Here is a 23,779-nt window from a genome sequence, read left to right on the forward strand (position 1 = left end):
TATGCCGCCCCTATCCATGACAGATAAATGTGCTAAATTACGAACAAATTTGTGAGTACCCATCCATTTGTCCATTGTACCTTGCTTTATATGGAGAGGAAGTTGATTCCTCTTGTGGATTTTGTTTAGGATCCAGTATTTGTCACACTGGGAGGATATGGTAGACAGACCTTGCTGCTTTGCTAGAAATGGTCTGCACCTGCCCCCAGGCTTTTCGATACTGGCAAAGGCCCTTGCCTCCCTAAAGTCCATTTTATAGGCAATGTCAAAAAAACAAATTTTCCAAAGTAACAAAATCCAATCAAGACAAATTCAGGGTCATGCTGCTTAATGCTAGGATTTTAAACATGGATCTGCACTCTCTATAAGCACTCCTCACCTTGGAGGATGCTGACATCTGTGCAGTTACTGAGACATGGTTCAAGGCCACTGAGAGCACCCTGGCCATGCAAGGCTACAATGCCTTCCACACATTCAGTCCTCAAAATAAGTGTGAAGGGACCAAAGGTGGAGGTGTATCCATCTTCATTAAAGTCAAATTCTTCGAGGCTGGTCAAACAGCATGACTCTCTCAAACTACTCCATGTCCAATTAACTATTGTGAAAGTACCATATCACATCATTGCTAGCTATAGATCCCCCACCATGAACCAGGATAAGTACTCCACCTACCTCGATTTACTGGAATCCCTCACCATACATCCCAACACCTTAGTCATGGGAGATTTAAATTATCCTTCCATAGACTGGGGGACATACACAAGCAAAGACACGGTCACCCAGAGGTTCCTGGACTTTGTTAACACAAATTCTCTAGAACAGATAGTCTGCACCCCACTAGGGGATCTAATGTTCTAGACATAGCACTCACCAACATGGGGGGGTCACTGTACTTCCCCATGCATGATGCCCTCCCTGGTTAGGTCAAACCACAAATCAATCTCATTTGGAGTAACTACTGGAACTGACACCCTCACAGGAACAAAAATGACAAAGCCTTCACCAAAGCTAACTACAGCGTAGCAATGGTATAAAAAGCTTCATACAAATCACAGTCACAAACACCAATGATCACTATGAGGAAGTGTACACAAATGCCTTTTACAAACACTTAAGTGACTGCATCAACTCTGCTGTATCTGAATGGATCAAAACCAGGCCTTCTCATATAAACAAGCTACCACAGTGGACTTCAAGTATAAACAGATTATATAACAAGTGGAAGAAACTGTTGTCCAGAAGCCTAAACAGGAAAGTCAGAAATCTTGTAAAGCCTTCTAAAACAAATTACAAAACCAAAATTGCATTCCTAGCCAAAGATAATCATAAGGCATTCTTTAACTATGTCCAAAGTCTAAAAGGGAATACCTAGCTATTTACCGAACTGGTTGTAGATGGGATCACTCATACTACACCGGAAGATATTACCAACCTGCTAGATGACAGATTCAGTGCAAACTTCACCCCCACCCCCACCTACCATATCCCAAAACATACCTGACACCAGCCCAATGCCTATTATCACTAGAGAACATGTCATCTCTGCATTTGCCAAGGCCAAAAACATGGCCTCAGTGAGATCAGATAATATTGCAGGTTGTTTACTAAACAATCTGAAACAAGATGTAGTGGACTTACTTGACATTCTCTTTAATCATAGCTTGAGAACTGGCTATGTTCCTGCAGAATGGAGAACAGCAACAGTAATCCCCCTGCACAAAGGGGAGGCCATCAACTGGCCCTAGGAACTACAGACCATATGTCTAACCAGTCTCATCTGCATGGCCACAGAAGGAATTATCATGGGCCTTATCAACATGGACATAGGCAACCCCCAAATGCTGGACCCAACCCAGTTTAGCTTCTTTAAGGGTAGATCATGCTTATTAAACCTGGTCATGTCACCAAAGCCATGGACAAAGGTAAAACAGTGCACACAGCCTATCTCAACCTTGCCAAGGCTTTTGACACAATTCCCCACTCTGGAATCATTAAGAAATTTGCCCAGATAGGGATTAGCCTTTATGTTACTAGCTGGGTAGCCAATTGGCTTACTGACAGAACACACTATCAAAATTTGTGACTCCACCTCCACCAGTAAACCCATCAAAAGTGGAGTACCACAGGGATCTGTGCTGGGCCCCTTACTGTTTGGCATCTATTTCTCAGAAGTCCAAGCTAAAGTAGATCACCTTTAGCTCACCAAGTTCGCTGATGATTGCAAACTAGCAGCAATCATTGAGTCCTGCAATGATGTCAACATATTACAGGAAGGCTAACACAAACAAATTATTGGTGCCAAAGCCATTGTCTAAAAGTAGTGCAAAAATGCATTATTATTCCCTTTGGCAAAACAGAATTCCTTACAAATTACAATATTGACAGCACCTTCTGAGTTCCAACCCAGTGGTGCTAGACATGGGAACACAGGATGATAGCAATCTGAACTTTGGCCGCCAAGTTTCCACAGTGGTAAGGAAAGCCTTCTCCATAGTACACCTCATAATGAGGGCCATAGCATTCAGGTCAAGGGATATTATAACTCTGCTGTACTTGGCCCTCATCAGACCACTAATAGAGTATAATGCAGGCTTTTGCATGTACCTCACCAGATACCTGCAGAAGCTGGAGAGACATCAGTGGTTCCTCACTAAGAAAATACAGGGACTCCAAACCATGACCTACATGGATAGACTGAAAGCCCTGTCACTTTAATCTGTATCTTACAGGCTGCTGAGAGGTGACTTGTGCCTGGCCTATAGGGCAATCTCCAATCCTGCCTTAATGGAAATACTGCACATCCAAATGTCAAATGGCTCAAGAGTCACTCACTCTAGGAATATCAACCTAGCTTGTGACATTAACAGATCATGCTGGAGAGACAGATATGTCTCCCAGAGACTGACGCTTCTCTGGAATAGACTCCCCATTCACGTAAAACAGAGCTCTTCACTGACCCTATTCAAACGTAAATTAGATAATTGGATGGGAGACAGCAATTTCACCCCTGGAATGGCACCCATGTCCCTCATGAACACAGGTAGCCGGTGTTGATCACAGACCCGCTATGTTCATAAGTTCATTCTGCAAACTACCCAAAAAAGAACAAATGGGGATAGTTGAGATTAACGTGGCTAAAGGCTCTAAGGCTGCTAGCCTAGTAAACTGCTATGAACCTATGAACCTATTTCAAAGAAGTGATATTCTCTGTGATGCATACCTATCCTCCAGCATGTTCTAGTTATTCTGCAAAAGAGACTGAGATGTCTTTTGTGGGCGTTTTTGACCCCATTGGATTTGTGAATGTGGAGTGGGTTTAACATGTTAGGGTCTGTTACAGGTTCTTTTTTTTTGATACTGACACAGATTTTATTCTTACATTTATCTATTTTTTTTTGCTGTAGTCTTTTTTTATTCCTTGAATTTGTGCCCAACACAAATAGCCACACATAGCCAATGGGGCCAAATTTTATTAACATGCGCATCAGTTCATTAGAACATCACATAGTCAGTTACATTTTGATATTCAAAAATTAAAACAGCAACTATGAACTGGCAGCATTACAAACCCATCAGTACATCTTAACTAACATACGATATAGCAGTGTTAACATCCCACTCACTAACAGCAACCAGACACACCCACCAGGAGTAGCATAACTCACTGCTCACTCCCATGTTTACATCAGAAAGAAAGGGAGGGGAAAAGGAGAACTTCCCACCCATAACAAACCCTGAAAACTGCAACCCCCATCCAACAGGTGAGTGAGGTTGGGTGAGTTCCTATTACTGACAGCAAAAGAGGCTGATAGCCCCTTTCAGTCGTCTTGTATACCTGTTTCCCTACTTTGTCTGCATGTCTCACTCCCTCCCATCTGACCTCTCTACCTAAGCCTCCAACTTCCTCCACCTTTAACTATTTCTACCCTTTTCCTTCCTTCTATACCTACCCTTACAGCATGCTTTCTTAGCATGCCTCTCCCAGGCTTGCATTAACAAATACATCTGCCCAGCAAACTACACTTGTAAAAACATGAGCTAAGAAGAGAAATCCTTTTTTAGGTCCTAGGGGAGAACCCAAAAGTTTTCTTAAGGTAATAAGAAACTCTTTTTCAGGGTTTCTTTCTTCAGAGACCTGACACTGAGTAAATCTAATTTTTTCAAACTCAACCACCCTGTTTCTGTTGTGTTCTTAACTGATTACTTCATAGACAAGTATATTCAACATGAATGATAAGTTGTTGTGTAACCTACACATACATACTCAGCTTAACAAGAAAGTTCTCAGTGTTGATGTTATAGGTATGCTCATCGCCATTTTCAGTCTGTTGGATAAAAAGAATTGGTACAAATAAATACATCAAACTAAGCAAGACATAGCCAATGGGGCCAAATCTTATTAACATGCGCATTAGTTCATTAGAACATCACATAGTCAGTTACATTTTGATATTCAAAAATTAAACAAATTCATTTCTATCTTCTTTAATATGTGGCATGTGACTGTACCAGTTTAAAACATATACTTTCCATTTGAATGTTTTGTTTCAAGGAAGCCGCGGTGGTACAGTGGTAGCATTGTTGCCTCACAGCAAGAGGTTCTCCTGTTCGATTCTCGACTGGAGTGCCTTCTGTGTGGAGTCTGCATGTCCTCCCTGCTGTCAAGTGGCCTCAGAAAGACATGCATGAATGGGTGTGCCTTCGCTGAAGGTTGTGTGTCGGGCTGGCAACTTGGCACCATAAAAATCTACTGTCAATCATTAGTGGACCGGAGTTCTACTGTGGTGACCCCTAACCAGGAAAAGACAAAAACTTTCCATTTAAATGTTTTCAGAAATATGGCATATTGCGACTATTTAAATGGCCATCCAGATTGCTTTTTTTCTTTCTTTTTGGGTTAAACTTTTTTAAGAAAAATGCCAAACTCTTAGATTTTAAATATCTTGGCATCCTAATAAGCCAGTAAATGATGCTCTCCAACTGTCCACAGTTTAGAGTTGCACAAGCAGCCTGTGTGATTGTAATATCCAATCAAATCTTTGCATTTTTAACTCATATGTGAACAGGATCTGCAGTGGTCTAAAAGCTGATTCCACTCAATCAGACCACATCATTCTGTTAAAAGGAGCCTCCTGGTGCATTACTATTCATTTTTTTTTATTTATTTTTGCAGCAATTGAGTGCACCAGGTAGGAAATACAAAAATGTGTGAATTGTTCAGTGGCAGCACATGTTTAGAAGAGCACCACCAGAGTGTGGAGAAAAGTGCTGGATTTCAGATTGCATCCATATTAAGCTCTGATCATAGTTAACCACACACAGCTGTTCAATGTTTTGTTTAATAGTCAGATAAAACAGTTTTTCCCCCAGACCTCAAAATAGAGCTTTTATTATCGGTAAGCTTTTTCCCTAGAACCTGACTCTTGATGTCCGGGACTATTACTTTTTTTAAACATCTGCTGTGTACACCTTTTATGTCAGTGTTCATGAGGGAATAGAGAAATGTGTGGTACTGTATGCATCTAACAACAACAAGTTAAAATATTTTCATAAGTTTTAAAACAATGATCAAGCTGAATGGCCATCTAGGAGCACTGATTATCTAAGAAATGGTACATAAACATTGCCCCCAGCACGAGAATCGGAATTCTTTTTAAAACACTCCATCCCTTCAGACTGTCATACATGTAAGGATATATTATTCCAAAGGTGCAACATTTTGACTGTGATGTATGAGTGTTGTTCCTCGGAATTTCCCATTTTTGTCAAAAATGTAATATTCATCATCATCATTCAAGCACATTTTTCCCATTCCCTACATGGGGTTGGGGTATTGTGTCAATTGTCACTATCCCTTTCTCTCTCTCTCGTTCTATTCAATGCCACTCTACTGATTTCTTCAACATTCATGCCTGATTGTCACAGCTCTTCTCTCACTCAACCCATCCACCTCTTTTGCTGAATTTCCTCTTGCCTTCTTCCTGTCTGTCTTAAATCTTCTTCTTCACCAATTAGTCTTCTGCTTTTCTGCACATGTGTCTGAACCACCATAATGTGTTCACTTTGACCTTTTCTGCAATTGGGACTGCTTTGGTTTCTGCTGTTATGTCATCATTTCTTCATCTGTCCCACAATGTGCATCCTGTCACCCATCTCAGGCACTTCATCCCTATCACCTCTAGCTTCCTAAACTGCTCTGCCTTTAATGCCCAGGTTTCTGTACCATACAGTAGTACTGGTCGCACCACTGTATTATACACCTTACTTTTCAGCTTTTTTGGCATTCTTCTGTTATACACTACATCTGACACTCTGTGCCAGTCGGCTGCAGTCCCTCTGATTCTAGCTTTGACCTCCACATACAGCCTTCCCTTCTCCTCAACCTCCCCTCCCAGATTCTTGAAGCTGTTAACCTGTTCCACTGTTTTCCCTTCTATCTCAATTCTCAACATTTTCTGTTTCTCCCATTTGCTGCCATTGCAACTGTCTTATATGTACTCAGTTTCATCCCATCCCTTGTTACTTCAGTTTTGCATACCATGAGTCTGCCTGTAATGCCACATCATCTGCATACAGCAACTTTGTTGATCTGTCCCCTCCGACCTTTTTGCTATTGTAATCCTTCACCAGTTTGAACAGCAGTGGGTCAGAGCTCCCATTGGGAAGCCCTCAATGAGAACAAACACTGTTCATACTTGAGTCACTAGGGTCTTATACAAAGCTTGCACTAATTCTACCAATGTTTCTGGGACTTCAGACCACCACAGGACTGCCCAAATCAGCTTCCTTGGGACCGCATTATATGCTTTCTCCAAGTCTGGGAATGCCCAGTTGGACTTTTTCCTCATTTCTATCTTCTTTTGAAATATCTGTCTCACTACAAACATGTGTATAGTTGTGCTGCATTCTGATGTGAATCTGGACTGTTCATCTCCCATCTTACTTTATACTACTCTTAGTATTCGTTTATCAATCACCCTCTCCAGAACATTCACGCAGTGTAATAGGAGTTTGATACTTCTATACTGCCCACAGTTGTGGATGTCCTCTTTGTTCTTGAATGCTGACCCTACTATGCCTATACTTCAGTCATCTGGGATACACCTTTCTCTCCATATTGCTATGAGTACCCTCGGGAGCCATTTCTCACCTATCTCACCCAATATCTTTTATCATATCTGCTGTGACCTCATCTGAGCTTGCTACTTTCCCTGACTTCATTTTTCTTGGTGCTGTTTTTACTTCTTCTATGGTGGGCTCCTCCTCCTCTTTCATTGCAGGCTGTGTCTGGGGCAGTACAGTTTCTGTGGTGTTTTCTTCATTCAGAAGCTGTTGGAAGTACTCATTCCATCTGCCTTTGATGTCTTGTGAACTGGTGAGCAGATTGTTGCTGTTATCCCTTATGAAGGGTGTCTGACTTTCTTCTTTATCTTTCCATCTTTGCCTTGCAACCTGATACAGTTTCCTTTATGGCATCTCCTCAGTCACTTTCCAGAGGCTGTTAGAGAGCCACTGATGCCTAATTTCTTTTGCTACTGTAACTCCTCTCTTAGCCTCTTTGTTAGCCAGCCAATATCCCTTCCTAGCCTGGTCTGTCTTTCCTGATTCACTTTTTCTTGCATTCTTTCTTTCTTTTCTCGAATTTCTGGACTTCTGCATTCCACTATCAACTTTTCTTATGTACCTTATTTCCTTCCATTCCTGGCTTGGCTGCATTTCTCTTCTGTAGTCCTCACACATGCTGGTTTGAGGTGCTGGCTTTCTTCTTCATCTCCACCTATTTCCTCTTCTTGAGGTGCTGGAGCCCTAAGTAATTCCTTGAACTGTTGTGCTATCTCTCTAGTCAACTTCCAGCTTTTCAGCATGGTCTCTATTGACCTTAGAGCCATCTCTGACCACTGACTGGGGCAACCTGTGGTTTATGCTGTAGGCCACCTGTTTCACTGGGAATGACTTTGCAATCACTGATTCTACTCTATTGCCCTTTCCTTACTAGGAGTTGCATGTTGGCCACTGGTGTATGTCAACTTGTGACGCTCTGTCTTTTCTCATCCTTGTGTTGGCTACCAGCAAGCCATTTGTCAGACAGAAGCCTAGAATGGTCTCTCCTCCTTTATTCCTGTTGGAGCCACCCATGTGGAGCCAAGCAGTCCTCAAATTCTGTTGTGTCTGTCCCAATATGTGCATTCAGGTCACCCATTATCAATATCAATTCATATTGTCCCACAAGTGCTGTATAAACGCACTCTTTTCCTCATTATCACAACCCTGCTGGGTGAAATTATGAATATTTTCCTATCATTAGGCCTGAAGAGGGAGGAGCATAGGGTGACATGTAAGAGTGGAGGAAGATGCACACAGGTGGATTATATCCTATATAGGAGAGCCAGTCTGAAGGAGATTGGAGAGTGTAAAGTGGTGACAGGGAAAGCGTAGTAAGGCAGCATAGGATGGTGGTCTGTAGGATGATGTTGGGGATCAAGAAGAAGAGGAGGAGGAGAGTGAGAACAGTGCCAAGGATCAAATGGTGAAAGATGAAAAAGGATACGTGTAAGGTGGAGTTTAGGAAAGAGTTAAGACGGGCATTGGGTGGCAGTGAGGAGTTACCAGATAGCTGGGTAACTACAGCAGAGCTGGTAAGGGAGATGGCTAGAAAGATGTTTGGTGTGACATCTGGACAGTGAAAGGAGGACAAGGACACCTGGTAATGGAATGAGGAAGCACAGGAGAGCATACAGAAAAAGAGGATGATGAAGAAGTTGTGAGATTGTCAGAGAGATGAAAGAAGTAGACAGGAGTATAAGGAGATGAGGCATATGGCAAAGAGACAGGAGTGAAGTCTAAGAATAATGTGTATGGAGAGTAGTATGAAAATTTGGACACTAAGGAGATAGAAAAGGACCTGTACCAATTGGCTAGGCAGAGGGACCAAGCTGAGAAAGATATGAAGCAGGTAAGGGTGATAAAGGATAACAAGGGAAACATACTCACAAAACAGGAGTGTGTTGAGTAGATAGAAAGAATACTTTGAGGGGCTGATGAATGAAAATGGGGTATTGGTTTGGGGGTGTGCACACTTGTGCAACCAGCTTATTGTACGTTTTTTAGTTATATTTTTCCCTTAACAGATTTGTTTGTTTTTCAATTGAATTGTATAGGTTGTGGGTCGTGTTGAAGGTGGGAAGGGTTTTGAAGTGATTTATTGTGGTCTCATTTTTGTATCTCACAGGAGCCTGGCATTTTGGCAGGGGTGTGTACACTTTTGATATCCACTGTGTGTGTGTGTGTGTGTGTGTGTGTGTGTGTATATATATATATATATATATATATATATATATATATATATATATATATATGTGTGTGTATGTTTATATATATATATATATATATATATATATATATATATATATATATATATATACGTGTGTGTGCATGTGTGTATATATGTATATGTGTTTATATGTATATATGTATGTGTGTGTGTGTGTGTGTGTGTGTGTGTGTGTGTGTGTGTGTGTGTGTGTGTGTGCATGTATATAATGTGTGTATATAATCTATACATACATGTGTATACCTATATACATATATATATATGTATGTACAAACACACACACACACACACACATATATATGTATGCACATGTGTAAGGCATGAAGCACGCAATCAGTTGTGAGGGACTTATGAACTCAGGTTGATAGCAAACTGACTTTTGACCACCATATTGCCTTCATTGTATGAAAGCATTCTACATGACTCAGGTCATTGATCTCATCCAGGGGCAAGTTGGTCATAACATCCCTGTATTCTACCCTGTTAAGAACGATTATTGAATACAATGCCTCTTTCGGCATGTACCTTGCAAAGCACATGCAGCAGCTGGAGAGACGACAGAGATTCATCACCTAGATATTCCAGGGCTTTAAACATCTACCTTACACAGGCTAAAAGCCCTGTCCCTGTACTCAGTTTCCTAAAGACTCCTCGGAGGTGACCTCTGTCTGGCATAGAAAGCAGTCTCAAACCCTGTTCTGATGGAACTGCTGCATATCCGCAAGTCAAGCTCCACTTGAGTAACCCACACATGAGACCTCAACGTTGTCTGTGACATCAATAGGAGTTGTTGGTCAGACAAATTTATGTCCCAGAGACTCCCCCTTTTATGGAATAGACTCCTCCCTCTCCATGTAAAGCAGAGAACCTCATTAAATCTTTTTAAGCACAACCTGGATAATTGGATGGGGAACAGAAAATACATCCCTGAGATTCCACCTATGTCTCTGCTGGACAGTGGCATAGGGTGCTGACTTGTTGGAACATGGACTAAATTCTTGGCTAGGCTTGTAAGGGCCTCCGGGCCAATAGCCTAGTAACTTCCAATGATCCTAAAACAGTGAGAGAGAGGGAAGGTTGGATGATGTAGCGATAGTGATTCAGGAAGTGAAATGGATTAGCAAGGAGGACGTAAGGACAGCTATGAAGAGGATGAAGAATGGAAAGGTTGTTGGTTCAGATGACATACCTGTGGAAGCATGGAGGTGTTTCAGAGAGATGGCAGTGGAGTTTTTAACTAGATTGTTAAATGAAATCTTGGAAAGTGAGAGGATGCCTGAGGAGTAGAGAAGTGTTTTCGTATGGATTTTTTAAGAATAAGGGTGATGTGCAGAGCTGTAGTAACTACAGAGAGATAAAACTGATCAGTCACAGCATGAAGTTATAGGAAAGAGTAGTGGAAGCTAGGTTAAGAAGGGAGGTGATGATTAGTGATCAGCAGTATGCTTTCATGCTGGGAAAGAGCACTACAGATGCAATGTTTGTTCTGAGGGTGTTGATGGAGAAGTATAGAGGAGGTCAGAAGGAGTTACCTGATGTCTTTGTAGACTTAGAAAAAAAATATGACAGGGTGCCTAGAGAGGAGTTGTAGTATTGTATGAGGAAGTCGGGAGTGGCAGAGAAGTATGTAAGAGTGGTACAGGATAGGTATGAGGGTAGTGTGACAGTGGTGAAGTCTGTGGTAGGAGTGGAGGTGGGATTACATCAAGTATCAGCTCTGAGCCCTTTCTTGTTTGCAATGGTGATGAACAGGTTGACAGATGAGATCAGACAGACAGGAGTCCCCATGGACTATGATGTTTGTGAATGACATTGTGATCTGTAGTGAGAGTAGGGAACAGGTGGAGGAGGTCCTGGAGAGGTGGAGATATGTTCTAGATAGGAGAGGAATGAAGGTCAGCTGGACTTAGACAGAATATATGTGTGTGAATGAGGGGGAGGATAGAGGAATGGTGAGGATGCTGGGAATAGAGGTGGCGAAGGTGGATGAGTTTAAATACCTGGGATCAACAGTTCAGAGTAATGGTGAGTGTGGAAGAGAAGTGAAGAAGAGAGTACAGGCAGGGTGGAGTGGGTGGAGAAGAGTGTCAGGACTAATTTGTGACAGACAGGTACCAATAAGAATGACAAGGAAGGTATGCAAGAGGGAAGTGAGACCAGCTTTGTTATATGGGTTGGAGACAGTGGCATTGATGAAAAGATAAGAGTCAGAGCTGGAGGTGGCAGAGTTAATATGTTAAGATTTTCACTGGGTGTGATGAGGATAGACAGAATTAGGAATCAGTATATTAGAGGATCAGCTCAGGTTGGGTGGTTTGGAGACAAAGCCAGAGAGACAAGATTGTGTTAGTTTGAACATATGCTGAGGAGGGATACTGGATATAGTGGGAAAGGATGTTAAGGATGGAGCTGCAAGGTAAGAGGAAAACAGGAAGGCCTAAGATAAGGTTTATGGATGTGGTGAGAGAGGACATGCAGGTGGTTGGTGCGACAGAGCAAGATGCATAGGACAGGAAGAAATGGAAACAGATGATCCACTGTAATGATTGACTTCACTTCACTGTACGTACATTTTGTCTCCTGGATACATAGGATGTCCTTACCATCACATCATCCAATTCCAAGCTGCATCTTGTCACTGAACCTAACTGAGTGCAGCAATTCTTAGTTCATGTTTGGCACATTGATTGGTTTATGTTCAGCTTTTGCTCAACAGAGCTATCCCAGTTTACCAAGGCCGGGCAACTGGACACCGGATGACCAGTAGCTTATAGAACTAGGGCTGCTAGGCTTTATGGTGGGTACACACTGACCAATAGGCAAAGAGAGAAGCATACACCCCTCCCATCATTAGTATGGGTCCCTGGCATAGGTTTGAGAAGGTTTATTACCAGCAAATACCCATACATATTCAATGACATTAATCAACACTACTGAATCACTGTATCAATTTTTACACTGTCGTAGATTGGAGAAGGCTTATTTTGTTTTATATTTATTTTATTTACATTTGTTTCCAGGAAAGGCCAACTGGACACAGGTCCTTTTTCAGTGGAGGCCCAGGGAGCAAAGTTCCAGATTTACTTAATAAATCATAAAGCAATGTACAATAACAAATGACAAAATAGAGAAAGTAAATGACAAAGTACAGAAAGTAATATAGAGGAATAGCAAGTAATACAAAAAATAGCAAGTAGTACAAAATAATATTAGACAATAAAGACATTTGAAAGTGGTTATTAGCTACTGAGGAAAGGAATTTAGGCTATCATGTAGTGTTACAGGGACAGAGCCATGAATTTGAAAGATGTGTTTTGAGTAGCTTCTTGAATTGTGGGATAGATCTGTTGGAAACAGGAGAGCTAGGGAGTTTATTCCACAATTTGGAAATGTGGTATGAAAATAATGATTCACTGGCTGCATTGTTTGCTTTGGAGACCTGCAGGAGGGATTTGTTGGAAGAGCGGAGATGTCTAGAGGAGTTGTATGGCTGTAGGAAGTTTTGAAGAGCTGGGGTTTTATCTGGGTATGAAGGATTTTGTGAGTGAAGGTAAGTTGATTAAAGTGCAGTAATTGTGGAAGTTCAAGTCAGTTTAGTTGTCTAAGTGATGTGCAGTGAAGGGATCTAGATGAAGCACCAATTGCAAATTTGGTTATCTTATTGTAGCAAGATTCAAGTTATCACCTATGTTCATAGGTTCACAGATTAGTACTAGGCTAACTGCCCTTGTAGGTTCAGAAACAAACAAATGAAATTCTGGAGCTGGTACGCAAATGAAATAAATAGTAATAATAAACAACCAGAATGTCCAAACTGGGGAGTTTTTATTGGTTAATAATTTGGTTATGATGTATTTGACTGGTTTTGCCAAATGGGAGTTTATATTGGATACTTCGATAAGAACAACTATTCAAGATTGGTTATTTTGCAAGGTTTTTTATTGGACAAACAATTGCACCTAGTAATTTTGTGTTGGTTACATGTGGGGTTGTGTCATGCAGTGACTTTTTATTCATGACAATTTTTTAATAGTTGATTAATGTCTCTGATGATGTCGAATAACAAAAGCACTTAGCCGTATTTTAATTATAATAAAGTATTGCTGTGAGTTCAGACATTCTGGTTGTTTATTATTACTATTTATTTAATTTGCATACTAGCTCCAGAATTTCATTTATTTTTTCTTACATTGTCGATTGGCTAGCCGTGTCACACTGCACAGTCTGTAATCTGAGTTCTCCTATCTTGAGGATACTGTGTACCACAGTAGATACCCAAAGTGGTTGGTCTGTACAAATCTTTACCCTATAGGGCACCATATAGAGTCTGTGCTTCTGTCCACAGCTCCATTTTTGGTTGGGTTTGAAAACACTCAGTATGTTTTTTCAGAGGTGGGAGAAACCCCACAGAGACACAGTGAGAACATGCAAGCTCCAAACAGGCAATGACCGGAGATCATGATCGAACTTTGTACCTTGTGCATGGGAGGTGAAGACCTTAACCATTATACCAACTGGCTTCTAGTTGAAATATTTTATAAGCCTAAATCAGTTTTCCCTGACTATATCTATAACAAAATGAAAATGTTTACATCTTGTGTAATAATCTTTTATTACATGACACAATTGTTTGGGTGGGTTTTAGTTGACTTTTGAGTATATACACAAAATGTTACTGTACTCAGTAGCTGGTCTTGCATTAGTTTTAAACATTTGTCTTAAACAGTATTCATCGCTTGTTTTAACATTTATTAGCAGAAGACCCTTTTATATGCCTTTTATACAATTAACTTTGTCATGGCTATTAAAGGATAAATTAGAAAATATAATACCCAGGTCTTTATATTCCTTGACCTGAAATTGTATAGTTGATAGATGTATTGCATTTATCAAAACTAAATCTTTATTTGCATGTATAGTTGACAGATGGACTGCATTTATCAAAACTAAATCTTTATTTATTTGCATTTGTTTACCAAAACGTCTACTGAGCCAGGGTGATCCCATTTTCAGTGTAGGTCTTTGGAGAAAAGCTCCAAAAACAAACATGACATGATAAAGCTACAGAATCAATGTACAGAAATCAAGCAACAGTGTTACAGAACAGGTTATACAATAAAATATATAATACTAGTTATACAGATGTTAGATTTTAAGTATGCAAGCAATATAAGAATACAATTGATGACATGAGATAATAGCAAATGTGTGAACAATACAGTATTGCAGTTAGGATTGTCAGCATCAGCCTTATTTTGCATTATAAATCCAATTTTATAGCCATTGGCATATTTGTATACCCAAAATTTACTGTTTCTATGGATAGTAGAAAATAGTACAACAGTCCTAAAACTGATTTCTGAGGCACTCCAGATGTGACGGGTAGGTAGTAAAAGTGACCGTTTTGAATATTAACACAGTTTTCTATCTAGCAACTGGTTCGTAACCCATATGATGATAATAGTAGTTTATATTAGTTTTCATTAAATATTTACAGATAGCCTTGTATGGAACACAATCAAAAACCTTAGCAAGATCCAAAAAGATTATACCATTTTACAAAACCATGTTGATCTATGTCTGTAACTGCTAGACTGTTACTTGTATTATTTATAAGATTGAACAAGCACCTTTCAAAAGCCTGCCAACTAAGGATGTTAAGCTGATTGGCCTATAATTTTCCATGAGATCTTTCTTATCCTAGGGGTTAAACAGGAAAGTTTCCAGGGACTTGGAACAAACCCACTAAGCAAAAACGTATTAAAAACATTGCACATAACAGGTGTAATTGTTTACTTAATTGCAATCAAAAGCTGACCAGGAATCAAATCAGGCCCCATTGATGCAGTCTTTGTTTTATTGAGAGACTTTAAGGCAGAAGTCTCAATAATTAATGGACAGAGTCCAGAAACAGCAATCTGTTTGATGTACTCAGCCTTTTTACAAATGTTTAGTTTGGAAACAGAAAATAAAATTGTTAAATTCACTAGCAATAATGTAAGCATCCTGAACAACTTCATTACCAATTTTAATCATATTAATTGATGCAACATAGATGATGTGTGTGTGTGTGTGTGTGTGTGTGTGTGTGTGTGTGTGTGTGTGTGTGTGTGTGTGTGTGTGTGTGTGTGTGTGTGTGAGAGAGAGAGAGAGAGAGAGAGAGAGAGAGTTATTAGGGCAGTGAGACCATCATTGTGGAATGTACAGGGCTTGAGTAATTGAAAACTGCTTGCAGTCATTTATGAAATTAGAAAATATTTTCCATGTTTTCTTTAATAATGCAAACACGGAATGTGACAGTGTTGTGCTACAGAGGCTTGTGCGAGCAGTGGTGATTAGGTAAAACTTAAAAGAAAAGTTGTATAATTTAAACATATCCAGCAATATAATGGTTTGTTTTAGGTATGAATTACTGATATTAACAATATTTGAATATCAATACTAAAATCTCATGAAGGGTAGGTCCTGCATTAAGGAACAAGTGTCATTTGTTGAAATGAGCCGGTGGGCTTTTACAATGAAATAATTCTATCAGCGGAACAGGGCTGGAATTATTAAAGAATGTTTTCAATCATTTATAAAGCATTTGAAATATTCTCCTAGTTCTTTTTTATATCTAAAAATGGAGTGCAATACTGTTATGTTGGTGGGTCTGTATGAACAGTGGTTGTTACTAAAAGCATGACAGGAAAACATGGCAGGTTACTTGAAGATTTCTACCAATGTAAGGGTCTGAGACACACGTACTATTAGTGTTAGTATTATTGCACTATTAAGGCTAATATTATAGGGATGTTATATTGTGCAAGTAAGCAATATGTATGTTTGGGTAGGCAATGAACACAGTGCATATTAGAAAAAAAAGGATACTACACAGACTTGGAAAGCGAAGTACAGTCTGACATATAACTATATATAACTATGTTTGTATATTCTACTAATATGGGACTCATTGTAACATTTAGAGTAGCAATAGGTTGAGGATTAGGAAGCAAGATGGCATCTACAAAATGTTAGGAACTAGTAGGTATCCACGGTGAAAACATTTTCTGGGGAGTTGCACAGTACTTGAGTTACTGAAGATTGTTTGGAGATGGTTAAAAAACATAGACTATTTCCATTATTTGCATTAAAAATTGTAAATGGAGTGCGATGCTAGAGGGCCGTGGGAGTAGCTGGGTTTGAAAACAAATGATGAAAAACACACTTGGGGAGATGAAACACAACAAATATGTAATTGTTTCAGGTCTACTGTATTAATAATAACATTATTCTAATGTTGGCAATAATATCAGATGAACAGCAGTCTATAGATTAGGAAGTAAGTTGGCATCTGTACGCTAGCAGGATACAGTAGGTACCCTCAGTAAAAACCTCACTGTGGGATGTACAGGTCTTGAGTTAATAATGAATGGTTGAAAGAGGTTATAAAAAAGTAAATGTTTTATATATTTAGATTAGTAAAATAAAAATGTAGTAGGAAATGTTCATGCTATGGGGGCCTATGTAAGCCATAGGTATAAGAAAAAAGATAACACTAGACAGACTTGGGTAAGACGAGCACAGGCATCAGCACACACATATTTGTTTGTGAGTACACTGTATTCATATTAATATTCTAACAGTCAGCCTAATATCTGAGGAATGTAGGTCATAAATGATGGACCATGGTGCCATCTAAAAGCTTAGCTGATTTTCCTGGCCATACAGTGAAACAGTCAGAGTGGGGTGTACTGCATTACAGTTATTAGAAGGGTTTGAAAAAACATTCTGAAAAGTATGGCATTTTCTATATTTACATTAATTATACAGCAATGAAGGGCTATACAGTCTTGTTTGATGGCATATGTAAGCTAAGAGTATTTGGTTAAAAAAAATAAATTAAATCATTTTGGATAATATGAAGATGTCCATTGATATAAATGCTTGTTTGGTAAAGTAATCAAGTCAAGCTGATTTTTACTGTTTTGATAACTTTGGTATTATGAATTTTAATTGCATTATGTTGCAATCCCTCAACCATTTTTAATGTAATACTGCTATTGTCTGCCACTTTTGTGTTCACAATTGTATGTAGTTTTAATTGTAATGAAAAAGGACACATACATATATACATACACACAAATAAATATTAACTTTATTTTCATATCAGACAATACTATAAAATCGTACCTCTACAGGAAAGCAAATGTCATCTTATATACAGCATTATGACACACAGGCCACTCATACTTGTCACCTAAAATCCATGGTTTGGTATATCAATATTGTTGTTTTGAAATATTGTGACAATATAATATTCATAATTTGCATTGATTGTACAGTATCACAGAACAGCAGTATGCTAATAACTCTTCTCATGCATTACTGGAAAGTTCTTGAACAATCAGTTCAGTCACTGATATATTGCACACTTACAGAAATATAACTTTTTGTTTGACCAGAATACTAATTATCTTGGGCAGGTAAAATACCATTTCAGATTCATAAATTTGTAATATAAATTCAATGACACCAGACTGACATTTAATATTAACATCAGTGTGTAGCCCATCATCAAACAAACAATTCATTTTTTGCACTTTTGTGTAACTTCCACTTCTTATAACATATTGCAAATTATATGAATATGACTTTCCACAGTTGAAAGAGTTATGAAACTTTGGGTGTGTTGTTCACCAAATGAAAGAGCTATGAAAAATATGGAGGGTAGCAGAAAATATGGAGGTTATGGGAAGGGCAAGATGTTCTACAAGAGCAAGTGCTGAAGATACACATCTCCAGTAAAGAAAAAGGTGAGGAACCTGAAACTTCAAAACGAGCCAAAAATTGGCTCTTGGGATAGGATAAATCAATATGATACAGAGCCTTAACAAAACGCTCCTGTAATTAAGGTAACAAAAGACGTCAGTGTAGAGGTAGACAGAAAAGAGACCCATAAATAAAGGTACTCTGAGTGAAACAGGTGGAGAGAGAGAGAGAGAGAGAGCGAGAGCGCAATCTCACGCTGAAGTAAAAGAGAAAGGGGAACTAGAGCAGTCATAAGATTCTCCCTGCTACACCCAAGAAGACAAAGTCATAAAAGGAAGCAGGATTCTAAGGATAGAGAAAGAAAAGTAACTCCTGAGGTAAAGAAACTGCAGTTACCCCTGGCAGAAAAAAAATGATTTTTGTGAGTAATTTTTTATATAAGAACTAGATGAAGCGAGAAAATGTGTTCCTACCTTTGTGGGAGAAGAAACCACATTCTCTGCTTCATAACAAAATACTGATGAAAAGATGCTGACCTGGTCTACCTACAAGTAAGCCATATTAGCTCAAAAAATGACCAGTGAGAGGTCACTAGACTACAAAGGGCTAGAGAAAATATAGACAGAAAAAGTGGAAGGGGAAACAATTGAATAGAATAGCCCCATGTCATACCCAAACTCTGAACTAAGAAATAACTTGCTCTAGAAGGTGAGTATGAATAAGGAACAAATAATGTTCCAGTTCTTAGCCTCAAAACCCCTTGGAGCACTTATAATAAAGTTTTAGGCAAGTGATGAGGCCAAGGCTAGGATTTTAGCTCAATTTTATTTACCTGACTTTTAAAAGAAATACAGAACTTTTGTTCGGTATGCCAAGGTTGTCAAAGGATAGTACTTATCCCAGGGTTTAAGAGCCCTTTGATATTCATATCAGTCATAGAAATCCTGTTTAAAAGAATAATGATGGATATAGTAGGACAACTTGTAAAGCTGAGCAAGGGCCACCAGTATATATTGATTTTTTTCTATTTTCAGATTTAATACATGAATATTATATATGCCGAAGTGTTGTGCTAATTGGTTACAATTTTGCATTATCAAATTAAAATGAACAGGTTCACTGAATACCATTTTAACTCACAGCAGATACAACAGTTTTGACTATGAGCAGGTGGTCACACAACCACTTTTTGCAAAACTGCTTAAAAATTAAATCTATCATAAAGGAATTCCACTCATTTTGAATATTTAAATAAAAATAAAAACTACATTCAAAATGTTCACCCCACACCAATAAATAAAGCCAAGTTATACTGAATATATATTTAAACCCAGAATATTTCTATTGCTTTTGTATTATAATTTCTAAAATATTTTGCTAGATAATGTATTCATTGTTATAGCACCTACATTAATTTTAAGTAAAACAGGTTGTTGTTGTTCCTTCGGCTTTTCCCGGTTAGGGGTCACCACAGCGGAACTCCAGTCCGCTAATGATTGGCAGTAGATTTTCACGGTGCTGAGGTGCCAGCTCAACGCCCAACCTTCAACAAAGGCACGCCCATTCACGCATGTCTTTTGAATACCACTCGACCGGGGGGAGGACATGCAGACTCCACACAGAAGGCGCTCCAGCCAAGAATCAAATGGGAGAACCTCTTGCTGTGAGGCGACAATGCTACCGCTGCACCACCGCGGCTTTTAAGTAAAACAGGTATTTCTTTCAAATCTAATATACATGCATGAGAATAGTATAAGTAATATGCCTTCTGGTCACACAGCATTTCCAGTGAAGAACTATGAATATAATCTAATTTCTTAGAATAAAATTTAATTACGCTGAAGTACTTTACCTTTGATTATCTATCTGCCCCATTCTTTTGGATAGAAAATTTCAGGCACATGCAAATAAACTATTAGTTAAGAATTGTGTAGTAATATTTGAACAGTGTAGATCTGATATTTGATGGAATATTACAACATATTTGCCAGACATGGGAATCGTACTAAATTCAAGTCCTTCCTTCCTTGTCTTCCCATTTCTTCTTTTTGTCACTTGTTCTTAGTTATTTATTTCACTGATTTTTATGTAAAATTCATAAGGGCTTTATGTTTTTACATAGATCTTTGAGCTGTACTGTATTTGTAATATTTATTTATTTATTTATTTATTTATTTATTTGCAGTTTGATTACCGGGGAAGTCCACTGGGCCGAATTGACCCATTTTCAGTGGAGGCCCGGAGAGAAAAGCTCCAAGATGCATTATACAATTTAGATACAACTGATAGTTAATATTAAAGATAATATTATGTAGAATAGTTACACATAAACGCATTCAGTATCATGCATAGTTAACAGTTTCATTAAGCTTGAAGGTAGGGATCATACAGTTTCATTTGAGGAAAACAGATATGTGTTAGGGTATGGAAACAGTTTACATACAAACCTTTTAAGAAAATGTAAATATGCTTTACATACACACATCAACAGTAGAATGCTATTAACAATATTTACAACGTTGGGCTGTGTGAGTGTAGCTGTAGGAGTTGTTGAGTGCTTAGAGAGAAGCTATAGAAATTGTTGAAAGCTTAGATAGGCTCATAGAAAGATACATATGAAAGTTGTAGAGCTTGGGAACAAGAGCGAGAACCCTGTTGGATTAGGTTGGGTGAAGGCAGGTACATTTCCATTTAGTGGTCAGGTGTTTGAATAGTTGGGTTTTGATGTTTTCAGAGTTTGGTATGGTTCTTAGCGTGGAGGGAAGGGAATTCCATTTTTTGCCTAGTGAGAAAGATAGGAGAAGTTGGCCAGCAGGACGTTTAGGTTTATGGATAGAAATGTTCTGATTTTCAGATCTGAGAGCTCTGTTGGGTGTATAAGGGGGAATGATGTTAGTTAAAGTGGGACATTTTGATGGGTGAAATATGAGTCTATGTGCAGTAGTGAGTTGTAGGTAGTCTAGGTAGTTTGGGAGTTCAAGCCAATTCAGGAATTTAAGAAGTGATAATTGTATATGTTCCCACTGCACATGTTCCTGCAACTATGAATGACCTGGTCAGTTATCAAACAAATGATAAAATCTTAATAGCTAATGAAAATGCATGCCATCTGTATTAGCTTATCTGCCTCTGTGGTTTTAAGCTTGTTAGAATGGGCATGGGGTGCTAGTGGTGTGATTCTGCTTTTTGCAACCCACTGCAACTGGCTCCCCATACACAGTAAGCAATTTGATGTTTGCAAGTCAGACTTGAAATGTAAAATAATTATATGTTTTCAAGTATTCCAACACAAAAATAGTCAGCCCTAATTTTGTCCGTGGTTTGCTTCAACAGGAGATGTGTGATGCAAGTGATGCTGATGCCGGTTCCAAGGAAACCCGGTTCCTGAGTGTCCTGTGTACAAGGAGCTATCCTCATCTTAAACGAGGTAAGCAAGTAAAACCTTAGTGTCATTAAAACATCAATAAATAAATAAGACAGCCTACAGTCTCAGGTGACACCAGCAACAAAATGAAGGCATACTATTCAAGTTATTCCCAAACAGTCTTCATAAATTTGGAGTAGTTTAATCATCATTTATGCTATTGTATAATTCCTTCTATTAAAGCTACACTTGCTTGTAAAGTAAACATTTTACAAATCTGCAAAACTTTTTAGGGATACCCCAGTTAATCTATTATTACAGTTCTAGTTCTATTAAAGCTGTTACTCTCAGTTTGGATGGGGCGTTGTAGCATAGGGATGCTGCTGACCTTCCCAAGATGCCAGAAATAATTATGTTATTCATCCATCAATTGACTGATTTCTGCACTATGCTTTGAATTGCTTTGTACCCAGTTCTTTGCATAATTTCTAGTATCTAGATGTTTTCCAGTATTGCAATAATAGATAAGGTCTCAGTATATGTGGAGGCAAGACAAGTTTGCAGTATGTATGTTCACTACTGTTTAAGTGTGAACACTAAATGTTATCTGAATTACTGTAAAAATTAATTCTGTGATTGCGGTATCATAACGGCTGATATTTTTGGGAGGGCCCCAGCAAGTGTAAAGTTGGTGGCCACTGTCATCCCTCCTAAGTAACCTTTTAGTTCATGCATCTGCGTTTTAGAGTAGCATACACAGACTGAACGGTAGCTACAATGCTCTGACATTATGACAGGCTTGTGTACCACACTGTGTTGGCCCATCTCACTGACTGACATTCACAGTGACTGGCATTTATTTGCAATGATAATACATTACAACAACCCAATGCATAGGGTTGGCCTTAGGTGAAATGTTGCACTAGGCCAAGGGCTCCCTGGTGCCCCACACTGGTAACTGTTTCACAAGTTTTCAAACACACATACTCCAGTACTTCTCTCTGTTGTCCCCCCATCCTGGGGTCCCCTCTCATACACATTACTTTTTTCTTCCTTTTCTCACGTTGTTTTACTGTTCGGCTTTTTCAAACAGCCATAATTTTTATATGCTGTGAAGTACATTTTAAAGTTTTTACAACATTTTCATCTAATGATGCCTTAAAACATATGAGCATGAAAAGAAATTCACTGTTGCTGTAAAACTTTACTTTTCCTTAAATTCTTTCAACACACCTTACCTGACCAAGGCAGCACAGTAGTAAATGTAGGAAACAATTTCATTAAACTAGAGTAATGTATTCCAACTGGCTGCAGTACACTGCCCCCTTACAAACTGTAGTAACCTTCTTTGCACACCTTTTCTGTGGGAAAAATAAAATAAACAATGACCACATTGTCCACAGCCTCATCACAAGCAATAATGACCTGCTGTGCACACCTCTGAAGTTTGACTGTGAGAAAATTTAAAGAAGAAATGACCACACCCTCCCTAGTCCCCCACACAAGCTACATGAACCTTCTGTACATGAGGGCAGAGTTCTACCTCTCAACTTTCCGTGATTTTCAGGAACGTCCCTGATTTTGACTCAAATTTTAACTCTGTCCCTCTTAATCTCTCCTAAAACTAGTGCCTTTTGGAGGAAAGGTGGTGAATTACACTTAATGAATAATGGCAATAATTAAGAGTTATAACCTTCTTTTACTTCGGAAAATGTGTATTAATTCATATGCACTGATTCTGTCAATGTTTCAAGTTAATAGCAGTAATATTTTAAAAGTGTCCCTGATTGTCCCTGATTTTTTTCTTGACTTGTCCCTGATTCTGTTGAAATTTGTCCCAGATTGGTTGAGAGGTCTGAGTCCACTAAGTCCATGTCATAATCCATTTATACAGACGTGGGTGTAAGTGCCACCAGTACTCCTAGAAGATGTAAGTGTCTGAATGTTTAGTAATGTTCTTTATGTATAATTTTTAAAATATAACTTCTTGTTAACTGCATTTTATTACTGTTACATAGGAGAGAGATGTATGTTCCCAGCATTAGTGTGTGTGTGTGTGTGTGTGTGTGTGTGTGTGTGTGTGTGTGTGTGTGTGTGTGTGTGTGTGTGTGTGTGTGTGTGTGTACAAATAAAAATCAGTGATATTTTTTACACAAACAGGCATTACCTTCAAGGAAACTGGAAAAATGCTAGTTCACCTACTGTGTGTCTTTGAGGTGATGGAAGAAATTGAACCACTTAGCCTGGTACACAGGAGAAGGCAAGCATGTAGACCCCACATAGGAAAAAGCCACAGTCAAGAACTCAACCAGAACAAAGCATTATGAAATCCT

At 38.8% G+C, this 23,779-nt stretch overlaps 1 protein-coding gene across 3 annotated transcripts in view; it reads left to right on the plus strand.

Moving 5' to 3' along the window:
- ANXA6 (annexin A6) overlaps positions 1–23,779 on the plus strand; it is a 779,963-nt gene that overhangs the window by 618,416 nt on the left and 137,768 nt on the right. For all 3 annotated transcript variants that reach the window (XM_044075649.1, XM_044075650.1, XM_044075651.1), the window contains one exon: positions 21,416–21,509. In XM_044075649.1, the coding sequence (XP_043931584.1) occupies positions 21,416–21,509 (94 nt within the window). The remainder of the gene's footprint in view (positions 1–21,415; positions 21,510–23,779) is intronic.

This window comes from Protopterus annectens, chromosome 6.part1, assembly GCF_019279795.1.
Source record: "Protopterus annectens isolate FY-2018-M chromosome 6.part1, PAN1.0, whole genome shotgun sequence".
Taxonomy (NCBI): Eukaryota; Metazoa; Chordata; order Ceratodontiformes; family Protopteridae; genus Protopterus; species Protopterus annectens.